This window comes from Cornus florida, unplaced genomic scaffold (assembly GCF_030987335.1).
Source record: "Cornus florida cultivar Cherokee Brave unplaced genomic scaffold, ASM3098733v1 CherokeeBrave_3.0.0_Hap2_Chr06, whole genome shotgun sequence".
NCBI lineage: Eukaryota > Viridiplantae > Streptophyta > Magnoliopsida > Cornales > Cornaceae > Cornus > Cornus florida.
Window position 1 is genome coordinate 78,954,611 of NW_026775576.1, and position 22,110 is coordinate 78,976,720.

At 35.7% G+C, this 22,110-nt stretch overlaps 3 protein-coding genes across 3 annotated transcripts; all 3 read right to left on the minus strand.

Moving 5' to 3' along the window:
* Positions 1-9,697: 9,697 nt before the first annotated feature.
* Positions 9,698-11,678, minus strand: LOC132314949 (desmethyl-deoxy-podophyllotoxin synthase-like). Its single transcript, XM_059813716.1, has 2 exons — positions 10,731-11,678; positions 9,698-10,383 (listed from the first exon to the last, which is right to left on the minus strand). Exons 1-2 carry the CDS (start codon positions 11,625-11,627, stop codon positions 9,757-9,759), a joined length of 1,524 nt encoding a protein of 507 aa, XP_059669699.1. The 5' UTR covers positions 11,628-11,678; the 3' UTR covers positions 9,698-9,756.
* A 6,964-nt stretch (positions 11,679-18,642) lies between these two features.
* LOC132314398 (protein ALP1-like) lies at positions 18,643-19,698 on the minus strand. Its single transcript, XM_059813269.1, has 2 exons — positions 19,170-19,698; positions 18,643-19,088 (listed from the first exon to the last, which is right to left on the minus strand). The coding sequence occupies exons 1-2, from the start codon at positions 19,696-19,698 to the stop codon at positions 18,643-18,645; spliced, it is 975 nt and encodes a 324-aa protein (XP_059669252.1).
* Positions 19,699-20,345: 647 nt separating this feature from the next.
* On the minus strand, positions 20,346-21,377 carry LOC132314399 (uncharacterized). Its single transcript, XM_059813270.1, has 2 exons — positions 21,000-21,377; positions 20,346-20,912 (listed from the first exon to the last, which is right to left on the minus strand). The coding sequence occupies exons 1-2, from the start codon at positions 21,375-21,377 to the stop codon at positions 20,346-20,348; spliced, it is 945 nt and encodes a 314-aa protein (XP_059669253.1).
* Positions 21,378-22,110: the final 733 nt, after the last annotated feature.

The window sequence follows — 22,110 nt, forward strand, 5'->3', positions numbered from 1 at the left end:
ATAGAGAACTCCACTTCTCGGTGTGGAGGCAACTCTGTCAAATCCTCCGAAAACACATCCAGAAAATCACGAACAACTGCAGGATAATATTCTTCCACAACATCATCCTCTTCGGCTATAAGGGTAGCCAAAAAGTAATCACCACGACTCCGTCCACGAATTCCATAAACCGATGAAATGTGGGAATCACTCCGATCTCCCACGAAAAAGAAACAGTCTCCCTCGGGAGTACAAACTGTAACCCTTCCTCTGTAACAGTCGATCGTGGCATGAAAGGAAGCTAACCAATCCATCCCGAGAATGACATCAAAGCTAGTCATCTCCAGGAGGATAAGGTCAAACACAAAAGTCCGCCCGGCTATCACAATGGAACAGTCCCTCACGACTCGGCTCAAAGACACTGAAACTCCAACTGGCGTATCAACACATAACGCCCGATCCATAAAACTGACCTCAAACCCCGATGCAAGTGCAAATGATGATGAAATGAAAGAATGAGATGCACCAGAATCAAATAAAACACGGGCCCAAGAACCAAACACTGGAAATATACCTCGGAGAACTGAAGATCCAGGAGATGCATCAGTTGGTGCAAGGGCAAAGACACGCCCCTGCGGTGCCTGTGCCTGTGAGCTACTAACCTGAACACCAGACTGTTGTGCCGACACAGTAGGAGTATCCCTCCTAGCTGGTCGTGAACCCTGAGAAGACAAGGCAGGCTGTGGTGGTCGCGGTGGTCTGAAACCTGATTGAACCGTAGCCGACTGTAACGGCCTCTGCCGTGACCCTCTGCCACTAGTGGTGCCTGCTCCCTGACTCGGACAGTCCATAATCAAATGGCCCTGCTGGCCACACCCATAACAAGCCTTCGAAGCTAAAGAAACTGAAGTCAATCTCATAGGACAACTGGACTTGTAATGCCCAGGCTGTTGACATTGAAAGCAAACAACTGCACTTCTATCAGACCCAACTGGCAACGGAGTGGTAGGAGCAGATCGTACAGACTGCTGTCCCTGAAACTGAGATGGACCGCCCCTATTCCTTTTCCAAGAAGATCCTTCTGAAGATAGCCCTGCACCCCTCTTTTGCTTCAACTGCTCTCTTCTTGCATCCTTCTCTTTATTATCAGCTTCTAGCATCAAAGCCCTTTCCACTGCTTCAGAGTAAACCTTAATGAACTGTGCTGTGATCAACGGCCTCATCCGATCATTAAGACCAGAAACAAACTTCCGAGTCTTGTTAACTTCATCTCTCACCATTTCTGGAGCAAAGCGAGAGAGTGAAGTAAACTTGTTTTCATATTCTGCCAATGACATGCTCCCTTAGATAAGGTTATGAAACTGGTCTTGTAACTCCCATCTTTTGGAAAGTGAAAAGTACTTTTCATAAAACAAGTCCTTGAACTTGTCCCAACTCATTTCTTCCACCTTGTATCGGCTCGTAACCGACTTCCACCATAATTTAGCATCCTTAGCAAACTTATAAGTAGCTAGGATGATCTTCAAATGATCCTCTATCACATCCATAGAAGTCAATTGAGTTTCAACTTGCTCCATGTAGTCATCTGCTATCATTGGATCCGCACCGCCCTCAAACATAACCGGCATCAGCTGAGAAAACCCCTTAATAATCTTGAGACGCTTCTGAGCTGGCGTCTCCTCAACTTGAACTGTAGGTTGTGGTGCCGACTGCGACTGAGCAGCAATCGTTGCCCTCACGACATTTTGCAACAAACGATTAAACTCTAGTGCCACAGAACCTTCACCCACTTCTACGGGTGCTTCAACATTATCCCTCCTTGTAGGGACAGTTCTCGGGGGAATCAAGTCCCTAAGAAGTGTGTCCTCATCATTTAGCTCCTCCGGATTGGAGCTGGAGCTCTCACCAACATCACCCCTAATCGATCTAGGGCCAACTTCCCCAATTTCCTCACGCCATGACATCGTTCTATAAAACAAAGGAAACAATTCAATAACAATAACACTAAGGTCCAACAGTGAACAACCCAACGCAAAAACATATTGTACAAACATTTAGCATGTAATACTATGCAATGAACACATTAATATAGGCATATAAGCACGTAAACAAGTAAGTAGTTAAGCATGCTTTTTCACATAGCAAAACACTTTTCCAAACAAGGAAATAACAGTGCAAATGACTTCCCAGACAACCCTAGGCAAGCCTCTACCCGTCGTCCTAAGGGTATTCAAACCATCGCTCTGATACCAAATTTGTAATGACCCTAGCTGATGCCAAAATTTAAAAAAAAAAAAATCGGCATAACCTCCCCTAAAAATGGGCCTTCAACAACCTGTCCCAATACACAAAACAAAAAAATATACTCCAGCATCCCATTCATCACACCTCAACATAGTTCCTCTCATGGTAGAACATGCACTCACCAATTAATCCAAATTATCATAATTACAGTCCCAAAATACATGGTTAAGATCTAAAGTCCATGTCTTACAACGTTACATGATACAATTACATGGAAATATATATACCATGATTCCATTAGTTTCATTTACATTAAACAAAAGATAAGTTCGTTCTTAAATTACAAGGCCATGAATACTAACTTAGTTACATTTCCACAACTATGAATATACATAGAATGGTCAAAATACAAAATAGCAAACAACCTTCTAACAACTTTCAAGTTTGCGGAGGATTGTCATCCGCCGTTTCTTTGCCATGACCTAAAAAAAATAATAAGTATGCAGGGTAAGCTATATGCTCAGTAGGTGACACTTAAGACACGCATCTTGTGTCCCCGTGAATCCAAACATAGAATAGGTCAATGGGAATGGGGATCATACAATATCGGGATAATACAACATTCCAATCAAACTCAAGTACAAACAATGCAATGCCATGAAATGCGAATGCATGCCGATGTCGCTCCCCATTTTCACATTTAAAATCCATCACTTTCAAACTGTTAATATAACCCGCCCTTTGGTGACCCCGCAGCGACACGAGAGGAGGATTGGCTAGTGTCCCTGACCCTTGGTAACTCCGCGGCGTCATTATAGGGCCCAGCTAGCTCAACCACGCTAGGGCGACTCCCTAGTCCCCTCTAGGCTATATTAACACTCCGGCCCTTTGGTACCCCCGCGGCGACCGGGTTTTCCAAAAACACTTTCATCAAAATACTTTTCCCCAAAACTCCCTATTTTCATTTCAAAAACAATCTTCCCAATCATATCTCATGGTATGCATGTACATCATGTTCTTAATGCCATGGAAGTGAAGGCTTTCACATTATACAATTGTGCATACATTACAAGTACTCTAGGAAAATTACACATGTCATCCCATATCATTCTAGCAAGTTTTACAACAATATAAGCATGGTAAATTAATTTATCAAACAAGGAAATTAGTCAAATAAACATGTTCTCATACAACTCAAGTAACACATTTAATCATAACCTCACATATAACACTTACATCATCTTTAATACAATTAATTCAAAAATAAGCATGCTTTTCAACCATTTAGGAGGTATAATTCACAAAAAAGCAAGAACATCATGAGTTAAGGGCCCCTACCTCAAGCTTGCACAAAACCCTTAAATTGGGTCCTTAAATTCGAGCTCCCAAAAAGGACCAAAAGCTGGAATTTCTGGTACTAGCACGTAGAGCTCGTCGTGCTCGTCGTTTTGCCTCAAACGGCACCTAAATCAGCCAAGAATTGAGAGAGAAATCAAGGATTGAAGTTGAAAAAGGAAAAAGAAAAAAAAAAAAAAAAAAACAAAAGCAGCGAGAGAGAGATATATAAGCTACCCGAGAGAGAAAGCAAATTGGAATTAAATGGGTCTGTAATGACCCTTATATCTCAGGTGGGCCCCACAGTTGAAAAGTCATTATACTAAATGTATATATAGATAAGTCAAAAACTTTACAGAAAATCTCGTGGGACTTTGGCCTGTTTGGCTATTCAGAAGTGGAAGATGCTTAAGGATTTAGCAGAGATGGGATTGTATTGTTTTGATGATGATGGTGACAGTGAGCCAGCATTCTTGTTTAACCTTGTGGCTCAGCCTACTCTTATTGTACGAGTGATTGAGTCACAGAGACAGGACCCAGATTTAGATGCCATTCACGCTTTGATCTCCAATGGTGAGACAATGAAAAATTGGGCCTTGCATGCAGATGGGGGTTTACGGTTCAAGGGTTTGTTGGTGGTTCCCACAGTTTGTCGTGAGGACGTCTTACGGGAGTTTCACACTTCCCGCTTTGTAGTTCATATAGGTGGTACCAAGATGTATCACAATTTGAGACGTCAGTATTAGTGGAACGGGATGAAGAAAGATGTTGCTCAGTTTGTGGCTAAGCGCCTTACCTGTCAGCAAGTGAAGGCCGAGCATCAGAGACCAGCCGGTTTGTTGCAACCATTACCTATAGCGCAGTGGAAATGGGAACATATTGTTATGGATTTTGTGATAGGTCTTCCAAGGTCACGGAGAGGCAATGAAGCCGTATGGGTCATCATTGACAGGTTGACCAAGACAGCTCACTTTTTGCCTATTAAGGCAATAGATGATGCAGAGAAGCTTAGTGTACTTTATGTGAAGGAGATTGTAAGGTTGCATGGAGTTCCAGTAACCATTGTCTCAGATAGGGATGTCAAGTTCACTTTGAAGTTCTAGGAAGGACTTCAAGCAGCGTTTGGTTCAGCGTTGCATCTTAGTACGGCATTCCATCCGCAGACAGATGGCCAGTCGGAGCGTACTATCCAGATTTTAGAGGATATACTTAGGGCATATGTGCTTGATTTGGGAAGTAGTTGGGAGGATCACCTTCCGCTTATTGAGTTTGCTTATAATAACAGTTATCAGGCAAGTATCCAGATGGCTCTATTTGAGGCGTTGTATGATAGACCTTGTAGGTCTCCTATTTGTTGGACTGAGGTGGGTGAGACCGCCGCCTTAGGACTCGACATAGTACTCGAGACTATCGAGAAAATTAAATTGATCAGACAGAGGTTGCTCACAGCTCAGAGTCAACAGAAGAGTTATGCGGATAGGCGGAGACGACCGCTATCTTTTGAGGTGGGAGAGCACATTTTTCTTCAGGTTTCTCCATGGAAGGGGTTGTTAAGGTTCGGGAAGAGTGGCAAGTTATCGCCACGATTCATTGAACCTTTTGAGATCTTGGACCGAGTAGGAGAGGTTGCCTACAGACTTGCTTTGCCACCACAGTTGGACAGGGTCCACAATGTTTTCCATGTATCGATGTTACGGAAGTACAAGCCGGATCCATCTCATATTTTGAGTTAGGTTGATGTGGACATTGATGAGGATGTTTCCTACGAGAAGGGACCAGTTCAGATCCTTGACACACAACAGAAGGTGTTAAGGAACAAGACAATACCAATGGTGAAAGTTCTTTGAAGACACCAAGGAGTTGAGGAGGCTACTTGGGAGCTTGACCATGAGGTTCGCTCAAAGTATCCAGAGTTGTTTTCTCTCATAGGTATGGCTTGATTTCGGGGATGAAATCTTTTTAAAGTTGGGGAGAATGTAAAGTTTTTGACTTTATATATATATGTCAAAAGATTTTTTTTGTTAGCTATGGGGCCCACTTTACTTTAAGGCACATGTGTTTATGGGATGCAGACCCATTTTTCTCATCTCTCATTTCTCTCGCAGCTTCCTTTCCTTCTTTGTTTTCCTTTTTCTTTTCTTTTTCACACAAGCTTCCACTCTTGATTTCTCCCTCATTTTTTAGTGTTTTTAAGTGCCGTTTGCGGCAAAACGGAGAGCACGGCGTGCTCTACACGTGTGTACTAGTAATTTCAATTTTAAGCAACCTAGGGAGTCCGAAAATCTTGACCCATTTTGAGGGTTTTGCATCACATTTGAGATAGGGGTTCTTAATCCATACAATCTTGTGCTTTAGTGAGTTAACTCCTCTTGAATTGTTGTTTAGCATGATTAATTTGTATAGAATCTAGTAAATTGTTTGGTTGTTGTGCATATATGTTAATTGTGTAATTATGTGTATTAAATGATCTATGTGAAGAGCATGCCTAAGTGTGATTTTCATATGCCTATGATGCTAGATTTTTATTGTGTGAAAACATGTTGTAATTTCCTTAGAAATTCTTGTGAATCATGCTTTGTTAATTAAAATTGAACTAGTTATGGGATGATGAACATGGACATGGCATGGACGCATCCATACACTAACATTGGGCATGAAAATAGGAAAAATTGTTTTGAAATGAAAAAGGGGAATTTTGGGAAGAAGTTTTGTTTAAAGTGTTTTAAGAAAACCCAGTCGACGCGGGATTACCAAAAGGCCGGTGTGTTAATATAGCCTAGAGGGAACTAGGAGATTGCCCTAGCGTGGTTGAGCTAGCTAGCCCAAAATGACGCCGCGGGGGTACCAAGGGTCAGGGACACTAGTCAATTCTTCTCTCGTGTCGCTGCGGGGTCACCAAAAGGCGGGTTATATTAACAGTTTGAAAGTGATGGATTTGAATGTTGAAAATGGGGAGCGACATCGGCATGCATTGCATATCATTGCATCATATTGTGTATGTTGAGATTAGATTTAATGTTGTACTTTCCCGACATAGTATAACCTCGATTCCTATTGTCCTATTCCTTGTTTGGACTCACGGGGACACAAGAGGTGTGTCTTAGGCACCACCTACTAAGCAATTTTGCTCACCCCTTTTATTTAACATTTTTTTTTAGGAAATGAGAAAGAAGTGGTGGATGATGTTCCACCACAGGCCTAAATTAGATGAGAAGATCGTTTTGCTATTTTTGTATTTAAGTCCCACATTTTTTTTGTAAAATCTTAGTTTGTTATATTTGATATAGATATTTGTGAACCCTTGTTATTGTAATTATAATTATGGACTGTAATTTTATTATAAGTTGTCTAAATGTTGAGGCATAATGAATGGATGAAAGGGATGCTGGAATGTATTATATGTTTATTGTGTTGAGACAGGTTAAAAATGCATTTAAACAGGTTGTTGTAAGACCATTTTTAGTGGAGGTCATGCCAAATTTTTTTTTAAAAAAAAATAGTTTCAGTTTTAGGGTCGTTACATTGTCCATTTCCGGCCTAAGCTCGCACGATTTTGTTCTTGAGTTTTACTCTAAAAGATCTTATACCATTTGGAGTGTACCAATCCTACATATATAACACTTCCCCTTTCCACACCTAGTCAATGTGGGATCGTACACTCGTATCCTGCCAACGCCTCACTCGCACTCGCCCAAGCACACCCCACCCACAAGGTCGCCACAAATATGATGTGTACACTTTTAAGAAGAGGAAGTCCATGGTGGAGAATGAGAATGAGACAAGCTTGAAGATAAAAGTGTTAAGGGCTGATAATTTGGAATAAGGATGAAGATAGAGGCTTCAAATAGTTTTGTGCTAATAGGATCAAAATGAAGAAGACTATTTCTGGACACCATAGCAAAATGGCGTTGCAGAAAGCATGAACAAAACCTTGAATGAGCGTGCTTGGAGTATGAGGATACATGTTGGATTGACTAAGATATTTTGGGCTGATGCAGTTAAAACTGTAGCATACTTGATAAACGGGGGACCTTCTATTCTTTTAGATGGGGGCTTACCAAGGGAGGCTTTGAGCATAAAATAGGTAAATCTTTCACACCTGAAAGTGTTTAGCTGTGTTTCATAAATACATATAATTTTGATTCTAGAAGCAAGCTTGATCCAAAGTCCAAAAAATTTTACTTTTATTGGGTATGACTTGGATGAATTTGGTTATCAATTCTAAGACGATAAAATTTTGAAAATTATTAGAAGAAGAGATTCGTATTCAATGAGAAAGTAACTTATAAGGACAAATCATGCTGAAAAGGATGACTAAGTTGAGTTGGAGGAAATCTCCAAGGATGATGTGCAAATGAGAGTTCAAAACAATCTAGAAAATATAGTTCCACAAACATTTTAACCAAGACAGTGACTATTGAGAAACTGAAGTTGTGTATAGCTTCAATTAGAGTTCGAGCTTGAGGATAGAGGAATGAGTTGCTGTAGGTTTTGCTATGTTTGAAGGCATTGGGGAGTTTGCAGTTTGATGTTATCAATCTCCAAGTGGAGATTGATGGAAAATGTGGAATTTGATGGTATCATCGATCTAAGCAATGCTGAGTTTTGAGCTATCGACCCTTGAACAACTATCGATCAATGCTGGAATATCTTCAATTGATCGAAGTTTTAAGGGGGGTACTTTGGTATATATTCCTCACTTGTTATGCTGCCCTAATTCTATACCATGAACAGAAAGAGGAAGAAAGCTAAAAGAACTAGGAGGGGAATGGGAGCTCCATCAACACATGTAGAGCAGTATTGAGAACGCTTGTTTTCAATGGTAAGATTGTGTTTCATTCCAGATTTATGCATTTTAAGTTTTGTTTTCTGGTTAGTTTGTATGATACCCTTGTTCAGTGAATAAAGGTGCTTTAGGTTGACTTCAAAAGGCAGCATGCTATGAAGCAGTTGAGCACAAAAAAATTAATTGACCAAGAAGGTAAACACAGAGGACAAGTGCACAAAGAGGCTATTAGGTGTGATTTTACTTGCATAAAATAACCTCTATTCCTTGAAGTTGCTTCCTAACTAATCAATTTTCTTTTATAAATCCAGGGAGCTTTTGGAGTTCCCATGGAAATGAAAGTCTTCCTATTATAACAAGTCAGTGAAGCATTTTGAGAATAATATGTTACAGCATGAACTGTTTTTGTTTCCATGGGAAATGGAATGCCCCACTTATTTGCAATATCAGATTGGAAAAAAACGCTATTTTCCTGAATTTATGGATGGTTAGATTCTGTCATCTATATATCCGCTTATGAATCTACTACTCTAATAGTTAAGACACACCATTATATAATTGTATCGTGTGATATATGTTAGTCTACAAATACCTCATCACTTATGATTAAGAACAAATATAAGGTTTAAGAGGAAGCGGAAAAACTTTGTCTAATCTTTATAACAATTTTTTTCCTACAACTTAACCTTAGGGCATAATAAATTGAACATGCATAATTTACACATGAATGTCAGAAATATAATAATAAGTTCATAATTAAATAAACCAATAAAAAATCAAATTTGACTTTGAGGGCATATATATCTAACAATTCCTTGATATATCAAGATGAGAAACTTTCATCAAGTCAGGGAATATGTCCAGCTTCACAAGACCACTAAAGTTGTCAGCACAGAGACAGAGTTCCTCTAGGTTCATTAACTCAAACATTAATGTTAAATTATTTTCAGTCAAAATGTAGCAGTCTAGCAGACATAACAACGAGGAAGACATGTGAGGCATATCAACTGAGAGACCATGGAACTGGTTGTGGCCATGTTGCAGCATCCAACAAACGGAATGTGAACAAAGAATAATTGATAATTGATAATGAGTTACTAAGGCTCTGTGAGAGTGTGATTAAATAACAAAGGATCTTTGAAATAGAAGACCAATGATTATGATGCTCTAAGTCTGGGGCCAGAACATAAAGATGTTCACTAACTGATGGTGTATAACTAAGAATAAGAGATCTTGTGATGTGATGTGATGTCTAGCAATATATGGAAGCCAATGCATATTCTAAAAAATGCTTACATGCATAAGATAAACTAATCAACAATACAGGCTGACATTGAAATAGAAAATGTCATTTATAATGGATGTCTTTTGCCAATTCAAAATGAAAATCAAATGCTTTCTGCCTTCTGGTTTTACTCACCAGGTGAAGGATGAGAAGCATTGGGAATTAAATACAGATCTCTTTTCCTTCTAACTGTTGTGCCAAAGCCCTCCGTCATGTCTAGATCTCCAAGCTTCACTCCATCGGCAAGCTTCCAGTCAAAGTGGTACAACAGTTGTGCAAGTGGAAGCTCAATGTTAGGTACTCCAAATGATATGCCAGGACATATTCTTCTTCCAGCACCAAATGGTATATATTGAAAATGAGCCCCCTTGAAATCAATTGAATTGTCGAGGAATCTCTCTGGATCGAAGCTCTCTGCATCAATCCAATGTTCAGGATCTCTACCAATCGCCCATGCATTGATAATGACTTTGCTTTTGATAGGTATCTCATATCCATTAATTTGACATCCCTCTTTGCATTCTCTTGGTAGTAATAAAGGGAGAGGAGGATGGAATCTCAGAGTTTCTTTGATAACTAGCTTTAAGTACCTCAATTCACTGAGGTCTGCTTCATCGACATTATTTCCCTTTTTACCAAACACCTGCCTCACCTTGGCTTGTGCCTTTTCCATAACTCTTGGGTTTTTCAGCATTTCTGACATTGCCCATTCTATAGTAGTGGATGAGGTCTCACTCCCCGCTATGAAAATGTCCTGGAACAGCATTGAAACAGAGTCACAGAATATAGAAATATAGAACAATATCCTCCTAGTAGTTTTTACTAGGCTCTCTGCAACTTTATAAACTTATCTTGATAGATGCCACACTGGGTGTTGACTTAGATTGGACCAAACTTACATATAGAACATGAGGTTTAAAACTTGGATCTTGATTTTAAACTACACAGTTCAATCATTTATTGATATGTAATTAATTTTCTTGAACTCGAAGGATGTTTAAAACTAAAAAAGACTTTCAAACTTTGCTTCAGCTGGATGTAAAAATAATTTGTGGAAACACATGAACATGATTGAAGCAGAAATTTAGTAAATGTACTAACCAAGAGAACGGCCTTGATGTTATTGATAGTTAACAGGAATTCAGGGTCATGGAATTCCTGAATTTTTACAAGAACATCCACCAGATCGTCATCTGCTTCAACATCATGAATCTTTGCTGCCACCTTCTTAGCTTTATGGTCATCAATGATGTTGTCAAGTATCTTATCAATTTCTCTATGAATCTTCTCAACTTTAGGCCTCAGCCCAGTGATCAAATGGAGCAATTTAACTGAAGGGAAGAGATCAGCAACATCAAAACCTGCTGCTAACTTATTGATTTCCTTGACAAGTGATAAGAATGCTTCTTGATCTTTGCATTTCTTGCCAAAGGCCACCCTTGCAATAATGTTGCTAGTCGACACAGAAATCTTTTTACTGAGGTTAAGTGGCAATCCTGTATCTGTGGAAATGGATTTGATGAGATTAGAGACCTCTTCTTCCCTGATAAATCGGAATGATTGGACTCGTTTTATGCTTAAAAGCTCCATGATACAAATTTTGCGAAGTTGCCTCCAATAGTCTCCATATGGGGCAAAGGAAATGTTTGTAGAACCATAAGATACGATGGATGAAGTAAGAAGACAAGGCCTGTTAGCAAAGATGATGTCATGGGTTTTCATAACCTCTTTTGCAGTTTCTGCTGAAGAAATGACAACAATAGAAAGTTCTCCAAGTTGCAGGTGCATCAGAGGTCCATGTTTCATGGCCAAATCTCTTAGGCAGTGATGGGGTTGAGATCCAACAAACTGGTGCATGTTTCCTATGAGAGGTAGCTTCCATGGCCCGGGGGGTAGATTTCGAGTCAAGCTCTTTGTTTTAGAGATTATTTTCGATACCATGAACAGAAAGAGGAGAAAAGTGAAAAGAACTGGGAAGGAAGGGAATGGGATCTCCATCAGCAAATTTACAGCAGTGTCGACACTTCACTTGTTTCAGCAGCAAGATTGTATTTCATCCAGATTTATGCATGCGTTCGTACCTTGAAGTTCTGCAAGATTCACTTTGCTTTTTAAGTTTAATTTACTAGTTTTTTTAATACTTCTGTTTTATGAATAAAAGATGTTCTATGTTGATCTAAAAATATGGCATGCTATGAAGCAGTCCACAAAAACCATTAACCAAGAAGGTAAACACAGAGGATATGTGCGAAGAGAGGCCATTAAGAGTGATCTTACTTACATATAAGAACCACTATTCTTTGAAGTTGCTTCCCATCTCATCCTAATGTTCATTTACAAATTCTGGGAGCATTTGGAATTCTAATGAAAATGAAAATCTTGACATTGTGCATGTCATAGAAATTAAAATGAGTCAGAGAATAACCCATTACATGTATGAACTGTGTTTGCTTTGATGGGAAATCGAATGCCCTGCCATTATTTTCAATTCCTGCTCGGAAAACTTACTATTTTCCTAAATTATTGGTGGTTAGTTTCAATCATCTTATCATATACATTCAGGGGCGGAGCCAGGAATTTGGTTCAGGGGGGCATGTTAGCACTGACAAAATAAATTTTTTTCAAACATGCCTAAAATATAATAGTGTAACAACAATGGAAGAAAAAATAAATAAGAAGAGAAAAAAAAGAAAAAGAAGGTTAATTGCATATAAATTATGCATGAGTGGAAGAAAAAATAAATTTTTAAGAAGAAAAGGGAATTTTTTAAGAAGAAAATGAAATAAAAAATATATATATATGAGATAATTTTAAAGGAAAAATAGACTTTAATTGTAGAAAGAAAATATCAAAATTTTTGAAGACAACAAAAAGAAATTTGAAGAATAATAAGGAAAAAGAATAAAGAATTAAAGACATTTTTAGAAATAGATAATTTTATGGGGAATAATTTTATAAATTTTATGGGGGTGTTTTATAAATATTTATAAATTATATGCATAAAATAAAATAAAATTTAATGGATTCAGAGGCAAAGGGGTCATTTTATTAATTTTAGGGAGGGGCATTTTATCATTTTTTACAAATTTATGTATAAAAAAATAAAAAATTCTATTGGGGTAGCATGGGCGGGGGGGGCAGTTGGCCCCCCTGGGCACATGCTGCCTCCGCCCTTGTATACATTTATAATATATATACTACCTCACAAAAGCGTAGAATGAAAATCTTAGTAGGAGAAAGTGAGATTTTGAACAATTCACTCCTATTTACTAAAATCACATCTAAGACGTAATATCTACCATCTGCTAGAAAATAGTATTAGGGTGCCATTAATTGATTTGGAATTCCACTTATGTGAAGGTGGATTAAATTAATCATAATTCCACTAGTTGGAATATTACCATTTTGATTAAGCTTATAATTCATTTGGAATTGAACTCATAATCTAAGTTTACATTTGGATTCAAGGATTCCAAATGAATGGTTTAGGTTCAGTTATGAAAGAAATATAACTCGATGGATTGAATTTTAGAAAATAAAAATGAATGGATTTAAGAGGGCGAGCCTTGACGCAACGATAAGGTTGTTCAATTGTGACACCGAGGTCACAGGTTCAAAACAAGGAAACAGTCTTTCTGCATTTGGAGGTAAGGTTGCGTACATTTGACCTTCCCCAGACCCACAATGGTGGAAACCTCATGATTCATTCATTGGGTTTACCCTTTATTTAAGAAGCAATCACACAACAAACACAAGATATACGTGTTTCACCCAAAATTAGGGCTACGTCCACGAATGAGGAGGATTCACCATATATGTAGAGATATTACTACAATAGAGAATTTCTAACACCAGACCCATGCAAACAAACTCTTGACCGAGGTACTCGTGTACTCCACAAGACTCCCTCCCGCCATCAGTGTTCACTCTACCCAACATATAACTACATCTCTATTCATCAACTCCAACCCTCATGAGGCTACATCTCTCTGAACTCATATCTCTCAACAATAACTTAATTATCTATTAATAAAGTCTCATAACCAATTTCTTGGCGGACTCCGATTACAATTTCTTAGAGCCAAGACATATCTCTACAAGAAATTACCATAATAAAACAATTTTAAAATAGATCCTAATTACAATAGAGTTTGAGACACAATTTTTAGCAGTAAATATTCATGTTACAGAACGATTGTATTAACTTCGGAATCCAATTTCAATAGCCAACCATTTCTTATAAACTCAAATATCTTGATTTCAAATCCATTATTTATCCAAATGAACCACAAGTTTCTTGTTTAGATCAACTATTCATTCATCTGGAGTAAAAAACTGAAATAATAAAAATTTCATTCCTTATCCAAAGTAAAAAGAAAAAAGTATAATAATTACAAGAATTCAATTAATCTTAGTTCTGTACACCTATATGTATGCATAAGCATATACTAAAAGTTTAAATAAATTCCTGATGAGGGTTGATCATAAATTTGAAACCATTATAGATTTATGTATCTATATGTTTTTGGGTCATATAAATATCATAATGGTCATATAAATTATACATATAGTTTAGTTCAGACAAGTCAAAAGCAAGCCGGTTCAGAATTCCAATTCTAAGAAACGGGGTGTGGTCTAACAAGCCTTAATTTCTGAGGAGTATTGATGACACTGTTTCACACACTAATTAAATATTCAAATTTATTAATGACACTGTTTTACACCCTAATTAAATATTGACACGCAGTAATAGGAATGGGACAATAATTGTACATGTATAAAGATGGAGAAAGAGAGAGAAACTTACATCGCTGGGGATTTAGTTGCAATCAGTTGGAGCGTGAGTTCCAATGTCTCCCGAGTCGAGTGTAGAGAGTGTTACAAAAACAGGAAAAGCTGAAACAGAGAACAAAGAAGGTAGTAGAAAAATACCCAAGGCTTTGAACTCGGAAAAAATAAAAATGTCTGTGAAAACTCAGAGAGAAGCATGTCCCGTAGATATAGATGGAGAGTTTTTCTCAATGATATAAAAATGGATCTTGGCGGTTGAATGGCATGGGAACTGACGACATATTGCCATCACGGTGTGAGTACTGACGACACATTGCCATCACATCCCATTTTTAAAATATATTTTTTTAATATTTTATTATTATATTGACATTTGACAGTGAATAAATTATTAAATTTATTTATGGTTGGTCATGATATTTTATATTTAATTATTTTTAATAAGGTCAACGAAGAAAGATAAATTCAATATCTTATAAAATACTTCAAAGGTCATGTTGTCCTGGGGACTATAATTTTTTGGAACTCTCAATAAAATTTAAAATACCTGTTGAAATAAAAAAATATTATTAAAATGATAAAATTGACATTATTATTTAATAATAAATTAAAAATTAATATTTATTATTATAAAATTAAGAAAATATTTGTGGTCATCATTCCCACTAAACTTCATATTATTCCACTGTGACTCTGGCGCCGGCACTTGCACCACCGTTATTTCGCCGCCACCACCTTCTGTGGCCATCACCGCCCCTTCTTAACCAATCCGCCAACACAAACAATTCAAATGGAATTTGTAACAAAATGGGAAGGTGGCCATCACCGCCCCTTCTTAACCAGTCCAGCACCACGAACAATTCAAATGGAATTTGTAACAAAATTCGAGCAATACGCGGAGCAGACAATCTTTGGCTGAGTGATCGAACACCACTCCACTTGCAGTCCAAGGAATACGTGTCCATGGTGGTATTAGTGTATGGGACTAAGATCTCGTCATCGGGGTTTAACTTATTGATTAGTACTCTATTCGTCCCATTTGTTCCCAAATAAGTGTCTACGTTTTCATATTTAATTATTCTAAAATAATTGTCCCAAAAATGCTATATCCAAAATAAGTGTGAATAATTAAATATAAAAACGTAAACACTTATTTTGAGACGAATAAAATATTAATCAATAAGCTAAATCCCAATGACCGGATCTAAGTCCCATACTTTTTTCTTTGTAATATATATAACATTTTTGGGACAATTATTTTAGAATAATTAAATATGAAAATGTGAACACTTATTTTGGGACGAATAAAGTATTAATCAATAAGCTAAACCCCAATGACGAGATCTTAGTCCCATACTTTTTTCGTTGTAATAAGAACAAATGATTTGATTTGAGATTTTCAACTATAGTTATGAAAAATGATATATCCTCCGCTTTGTCGATGGTATGGGAGTGGAGCATGTATTAATGTTTGTTATTTATTCTTAAATTTTGACAAATAATTTTTTTTGGATTCTATTGATGGGAGTTGTCAAAAAAATCGTTTTGAACAGTATAACATTACTCTGTTCTGTAACACCAAATAAAAAATTAAAGAGCAATGCGAATAAAAAATGTGTATGAATGGTTTAAACTATTTTTTACAAAAAAGTGTAATAAATTCTCCTAAATTATATCTTGAATTAATTTTAGAGTAGATGAATCCCTCAACTTTTTAAAAGTAAGCAACTTACTACTTTGAGTGAGACTTCGGGCAACTTTCCAGCAATGGTAAAGGATACAATTACCAATTTACCTCCAAAAGTTATTATTTCAAAAAAAAATAAAAAAATAAAAAAATAAATAAATAAAATAAAATTAGAAAGTGTGAAATACTATCAATGCCGTTGTTAACTTAACTCGTTTTTCTCTTTCCTAGATCACGTTCTCCCTGTTTCTTTCTCTACATCTACAGGTCTTATTCACATCTACAGGTTTGTTTATTGTGTGAGGAGATCTACAGGTCTGTTTCACATATACAGGTTTGTTTATCGTGTGAGGAGATGGTGATGGGAAAGGAAAGTTTGATATGGGGTCCATGATGAAGGCGATTGAGTAGTTGAGAGTGACGGAGACGGGGATGGAGCCAATATAAGACCGGGGCACGTGCCCTTTCTAGAATTTTTTTTTTTTTTTTTTTTGTAATAGATATATATTTTTTTGTAAAAGTGTACTCCTCAAATTTCTCCTTCTCTTGTATATTTTACATGTTTCTTTAAAATTGTTCCATTATATTATATATATGTAATTTATTAATTTACTTTATTCCAAAAATATCAATCTATATTTATATATATTCACCTATTTCTCTTTTGTTTTTTTATATATTCCATATATATTAATTTATATGTATTTAGTGTATGATGTGCCCCCTTTGAATAAAAATTATGACTCCGTCCCTGCACATGCCATTAGCTCTGCCTGCGGCAGTGGCTCTAGCTCTGGCAATGACCATCGCGATAGTGAAGGAGGCAAACCTTTTATATATATATATATAATTTTTGCAAATCACTGTCAGAACCATGTTTTTTTTTTGGGTCATGTTTATATTATGTGTGTGTGGTGGCGGCGGCGGGAGGAAATAGAGAATGAGAGGGGAATACCAATGTATATGTTGTGTATGTGTGGGTAAGATGTTTTTTTATTTATATTTTTTTAAAATTATTTATAAAGATTAAAATGATCATTTTAAATTTAAATTTGTCAATTTAAAAATCAAAGGGAAATAAGGTGTCTTTAGTGGTGTGGAGCGAGAGTATTCAATTTTGTAAGGGCCCGTTTGGCATGCGTTTTACTTTAGGCGTTTTATTTTTGGCTAAAACAGAAATAGCGTTTTTACTATTGGAGTGTTTTGGCAAAAATCGGAAGCACGTTTGGGAACGATCTTTTACTGTAGAAATGTCGAAAACAAAAACATGCAAAACATATTTGGTAAACCATGCGTTTCAAGAATTTTAAAAACAAAACATGTTTGGTAGCTCCAACTGTTGTAAACAAAGTAAAACAGAAACAAAAACATGTTTGGTTATCATTGTTTTTAATTTATTTTTATAAATTTTAAATTTATTTATAAATTTATTTCTATATAAATAGTCTATATATTTTTAATAAATATATTAAAATTTGAACACACAAACACACACACAGCATGTTATCTTGATCTGAAACTACACTTTAAGTTATTTTAAATTTCCTGGTATAGTTTGTTCCTTTGGTGATGATTGTCCATAGGTTTGTGTTTCATTCATTTTGCTCATTTTTCGCATTAGCGAAAGAAGAAAAAAAAAATACTACACAGCTCTGATAATAATTTTCGACTCTTATAAGTCTGCATTGGTGGGAATTTAACTCCAAAATACAGATTCTTGCCTTCTCTTTTGTAAAAAAATGTAAACCCCCACCAAATTATATATATATTAATTTTTGTAATAACCTATTTACAAGTTATTTGTAATAACTTACTTCAATTTTATTATCATTATACATGTATAGTCCAACTCAATATTAAAAATAAATAATCTTTAGTCACATTTTAATATACTACATGAGAGTCAACATTTGTAAAAAAATTTGCAATAACCTATTTACAAGTTCTTTACAATAACCTGCTTCAATTTTATTATGATTATACATGTATAGTCCAACTCAACATTAAAAATAAATAATCTCTAGTCACATTTTACAATACTACATGAGAGTCAATATTTGTAAAAAAAATTTGCAATAACCTATTTACAAGTTCTTTGCAATAACCTGCTTCAATTTTATTATCCTGATACTTGTATAGTCCAACACAACATTAAAATAAAAACAAACTCAATTGAAAGCATAATTGAAATAGAGTGTATAACATTTACAAGTCCTTAAATATTCAACCAACAAATTAAACAAGTTTAAGTTGTACATAAAATGTTTGGAACAAAGCATTAACAATACATAGTTGTCACTAAAAATTGATAAGAAGTTCATAAAGTGGATGACAATGGCAACGACACATCATCTTCATAACAGCACATGTGGCCTTCAAGAGAGCATCAACACACTTCATATATGCAATAATAGCATTTAAGTTGAATTATATATCTGTAAAAAAGATTTATATTACATATATATATTGCAAGCTCACAATAGCAACAAATATATTACATATAAAAGAAAAAATATACTATCACTTTCAGAAGGATCAAGAGTGCTGAAGATAATTCCAAATCTGATCAGCAATAGTATTACGAAACTGATCCATTTCTTGAAGCTGAGCCAAAGGCACATGCTCAACAATCTCATCATCTTCACCATCATTTTGAGGAGGATCATTACCATCAAATATGTCATCAGGCTGATGCTGATTTTTGATGAAATTATGTAATGTGCAACAAGCTATTACAATCAATACTTGTGTTGAAAACTTATAAGGAGGCATTACCCTCAAAATAGCGAATCTCATCTTCAATAACCCAAAGCATCGCTCAATTATATTTCTCAAAGATGAATGCCTATGATTGAACACTTCCTCCCGACCACGAGGTTGTCTAGTCCTACGGTATTCCTGAAAATGGTAAGTATGACCTCGAAATGGGGCCAAATAACCAGGCTTATTGGAATACCCTGAGTCCACCAAATAATACTTACCTGCCATATTTAGAATACATAAAGATATATACAGTATGATAAACTAACCATATATCAAGTGAATTTGTAAAATAATATTACCTGCTGGTGGAGCTGGAAAGTTCATTGCCTCATTTTCAGTACACTCATTTAGGATTCTCGAATCATTAGCTGAGCCTTCCCACCCAGCTAGCACATATGTGAACCTCATGTCAAAGTCACATACAGCCATTACATTTTGTGTAGTATAACCCTTTCTACCACGAAATGGAAGTTGTGTACTTGCTGGCAGAGTTGCAGGAATGTGGGTTCCATCTATAGCTCCCACACAATGCCTGAAGTAAGGGTAAAACCTAGAAGACTTTCTAATCTTATTCGGAATCACAGAAAAATTAGGAGGGGCAATGATATGGGTGCCCAACTGACATACTGCATGCAACACAGTATGGAAGTGTCTAGAAATGGTTTCAGTGGAGTGTTGAAATCTCTCTGCTACAACACGATTCCTTTGATTATGAGATAAAGTGAGCAAAAAGATTGCCACTTGTTCATAAACAGTTAAAAATTTAGAATCCTTCAGCCCTATACCTTTCAGGGTACTACACAATGTTCTGAAAACTTTAGGGTACATCCTAAAATTTTCATAACATCTTTCTCTATGGCCGTTTAAAATCTCCATAACATATGTTTCCCCTTGCAAAATGGAATCCCTACAACGCCTCTTTTGATAGAAGTTCTGCTCTTCTAAAAGAACAGCAAATATTAAGACACTCTCATTGTCCTCCTCATCGTCATATAATTAAATTATTCTTCTTATATTGTTCCACATATCCATTACCCTATTTAAAGATTTAATACAAGCAAAACATTTAAGTTAATAAGCAAATCAATTAAATAATAAACAAAACATTTAAATAATAAAACAAACATTTAAATAATGGTATTAAAGTATTTGAGTACTAACAGGCATCCAAGAAATAAAATTATTTAAGTTATTATAGCCATCCAAATGTGAGATAATAAAAGTATTTAAGTTATTACAGCAATGCAGATGTGAGATAATAAAAATATTTAAGTTATTACAGTAATCCAAATGTGAGATAATAAAAGTATTTAAATTATTACAGTCATCCAGATGTGAGATAATAAAAATATTTAAGTTATTACAGTCATCCAAATGTGAGATAATAAAAGTATTTAAGTTATTACAGTCATCCAAAAATGAGATAGTAATAAGTTAAACGATGACACAAAACACAATCATCCATAAAGAAAAACTCAAACATTCAATGCCCAACCAATTCTTACATCCTCAGGTGCCGAAAGAAAAAATTTCTGCCACTTCTCAGAATCATGTAATAACTTCGATACCTTAGCGAATTGGGCCATCTCAATTCCAGGTATTTTTTGTAAAAGGAGCATGGAGGCATCAAACATTTCATAATCTCTATCATTTTTTGAGGGAGAGAAAGCTTCATCATCTCCTTTCTCACATGAAGATACACGAGTAGAAGTAGAAGATGTTTTAGCTGCTTTCTCTATTGCAGCTTCCATTCTCTCAGCTCTCCTCTCAGAATTCTCATTCATGTTTGACAAGAGTGCAGCTATACCAGGAGATAAAGCATCTCTTTTGGCTTTCTTACCTTTACGTAAAGGTGGGGGACTGACCTCACAACCCTCTTCCTCATCATCGTCATCATTGGGAGTGGGCAAAATGATTATGGGTGGTGCTGTAGTGGATGGGTGGGCATGCATTCCTTTTGCATATGTGTCCCCAAATATAGTCGACATCTTGTCAAAATGCTTACATCCATACTTTTTATACTTATTTACATTCGTAACAACCTACAAATTTTGTTATAATATTAACCACATAACCAATAATATATAAGATTTTATTATTTATTTAGGACTAATAATTAAATTACTAACCTTGCACAACCTGTCCCATCTCTCTTCCTCAACTATAACCATGCCCGTCTCATTGTTATATCCCACGCCAGTCTCCGATAATAATTTCTTAAACTCAGTATAAATTTTCCTCAAACCATTAAACTTATTCCGAAGTTGGGTTAAACCAAATTTTCTCCCCGTTTGAACATTCATTTGTTTGACTAAATTACTCCAACCACTTTTACTAAATGTTGTGCCACTACGATTATTAGCTTTAACTTCTTCCACCATAATATTCACGAATTTTTCAATGAGTGACTCATCCCATAACAATTTTCCATCGTTCGTAACTTCAACCACTTCTTCAATTGTGAGAGAATCACCGCATTGTTCCACATTCTCAACATTCATATCCATCTAACATATTAATAACAACACTATAATTAATAACAAAAAAATAATAATTTTAAACTAGGAAAAACTATTGATGGTATTAAAGTTACTCTATCACAACTATTGATTCATGAATGTTTATACTATTACAATATGTTTATTCCCCTTTTATACATTTGCTAGAAAGAGCTTATGATTTTAGGTTTTACTTAGTTCCTAGGAAACGTACATATAGTTAATATGGCATAAGTGCTGGAAAGCCCTACAAGAAGTTCACACATTTAATAAAGAATACTGAATCAAAATATAAAAAATAAAAAACAAGAAGAGAAAGGAGAAATTGGTGATAAATGTTATAATATTAGGTATTTTACTAAAGGGAAATATGGTCATTTCATTGTAATAGCAATTGTATATATATACACATATGTGATAAGAGAAGGAAAGCACTCTTACTCACAAAATTTCACTAATAATTGAAACCCTGACTCAAACTAATAAATTAAGAATGAACCAAAAATATAAAAATAAAACTGGAGAAAAAAATTACAATCCAAAGTAAACTTACAAAGAGTAAAATAAAAACAAAAGAAAAAAAAATAATAATAATGCTTCTAAAAAGAAAAAGTATCTTGAGTGTTTAATGTAAGAGGTTAAAAATTGAGTGAAAATTAGAGTTTTGAATTAAAAATGGCCATATATAACGTACCTTTTGAACGAGAGTGTTTGGACGTAAAAAGTTAAAAATTTGGAGTGA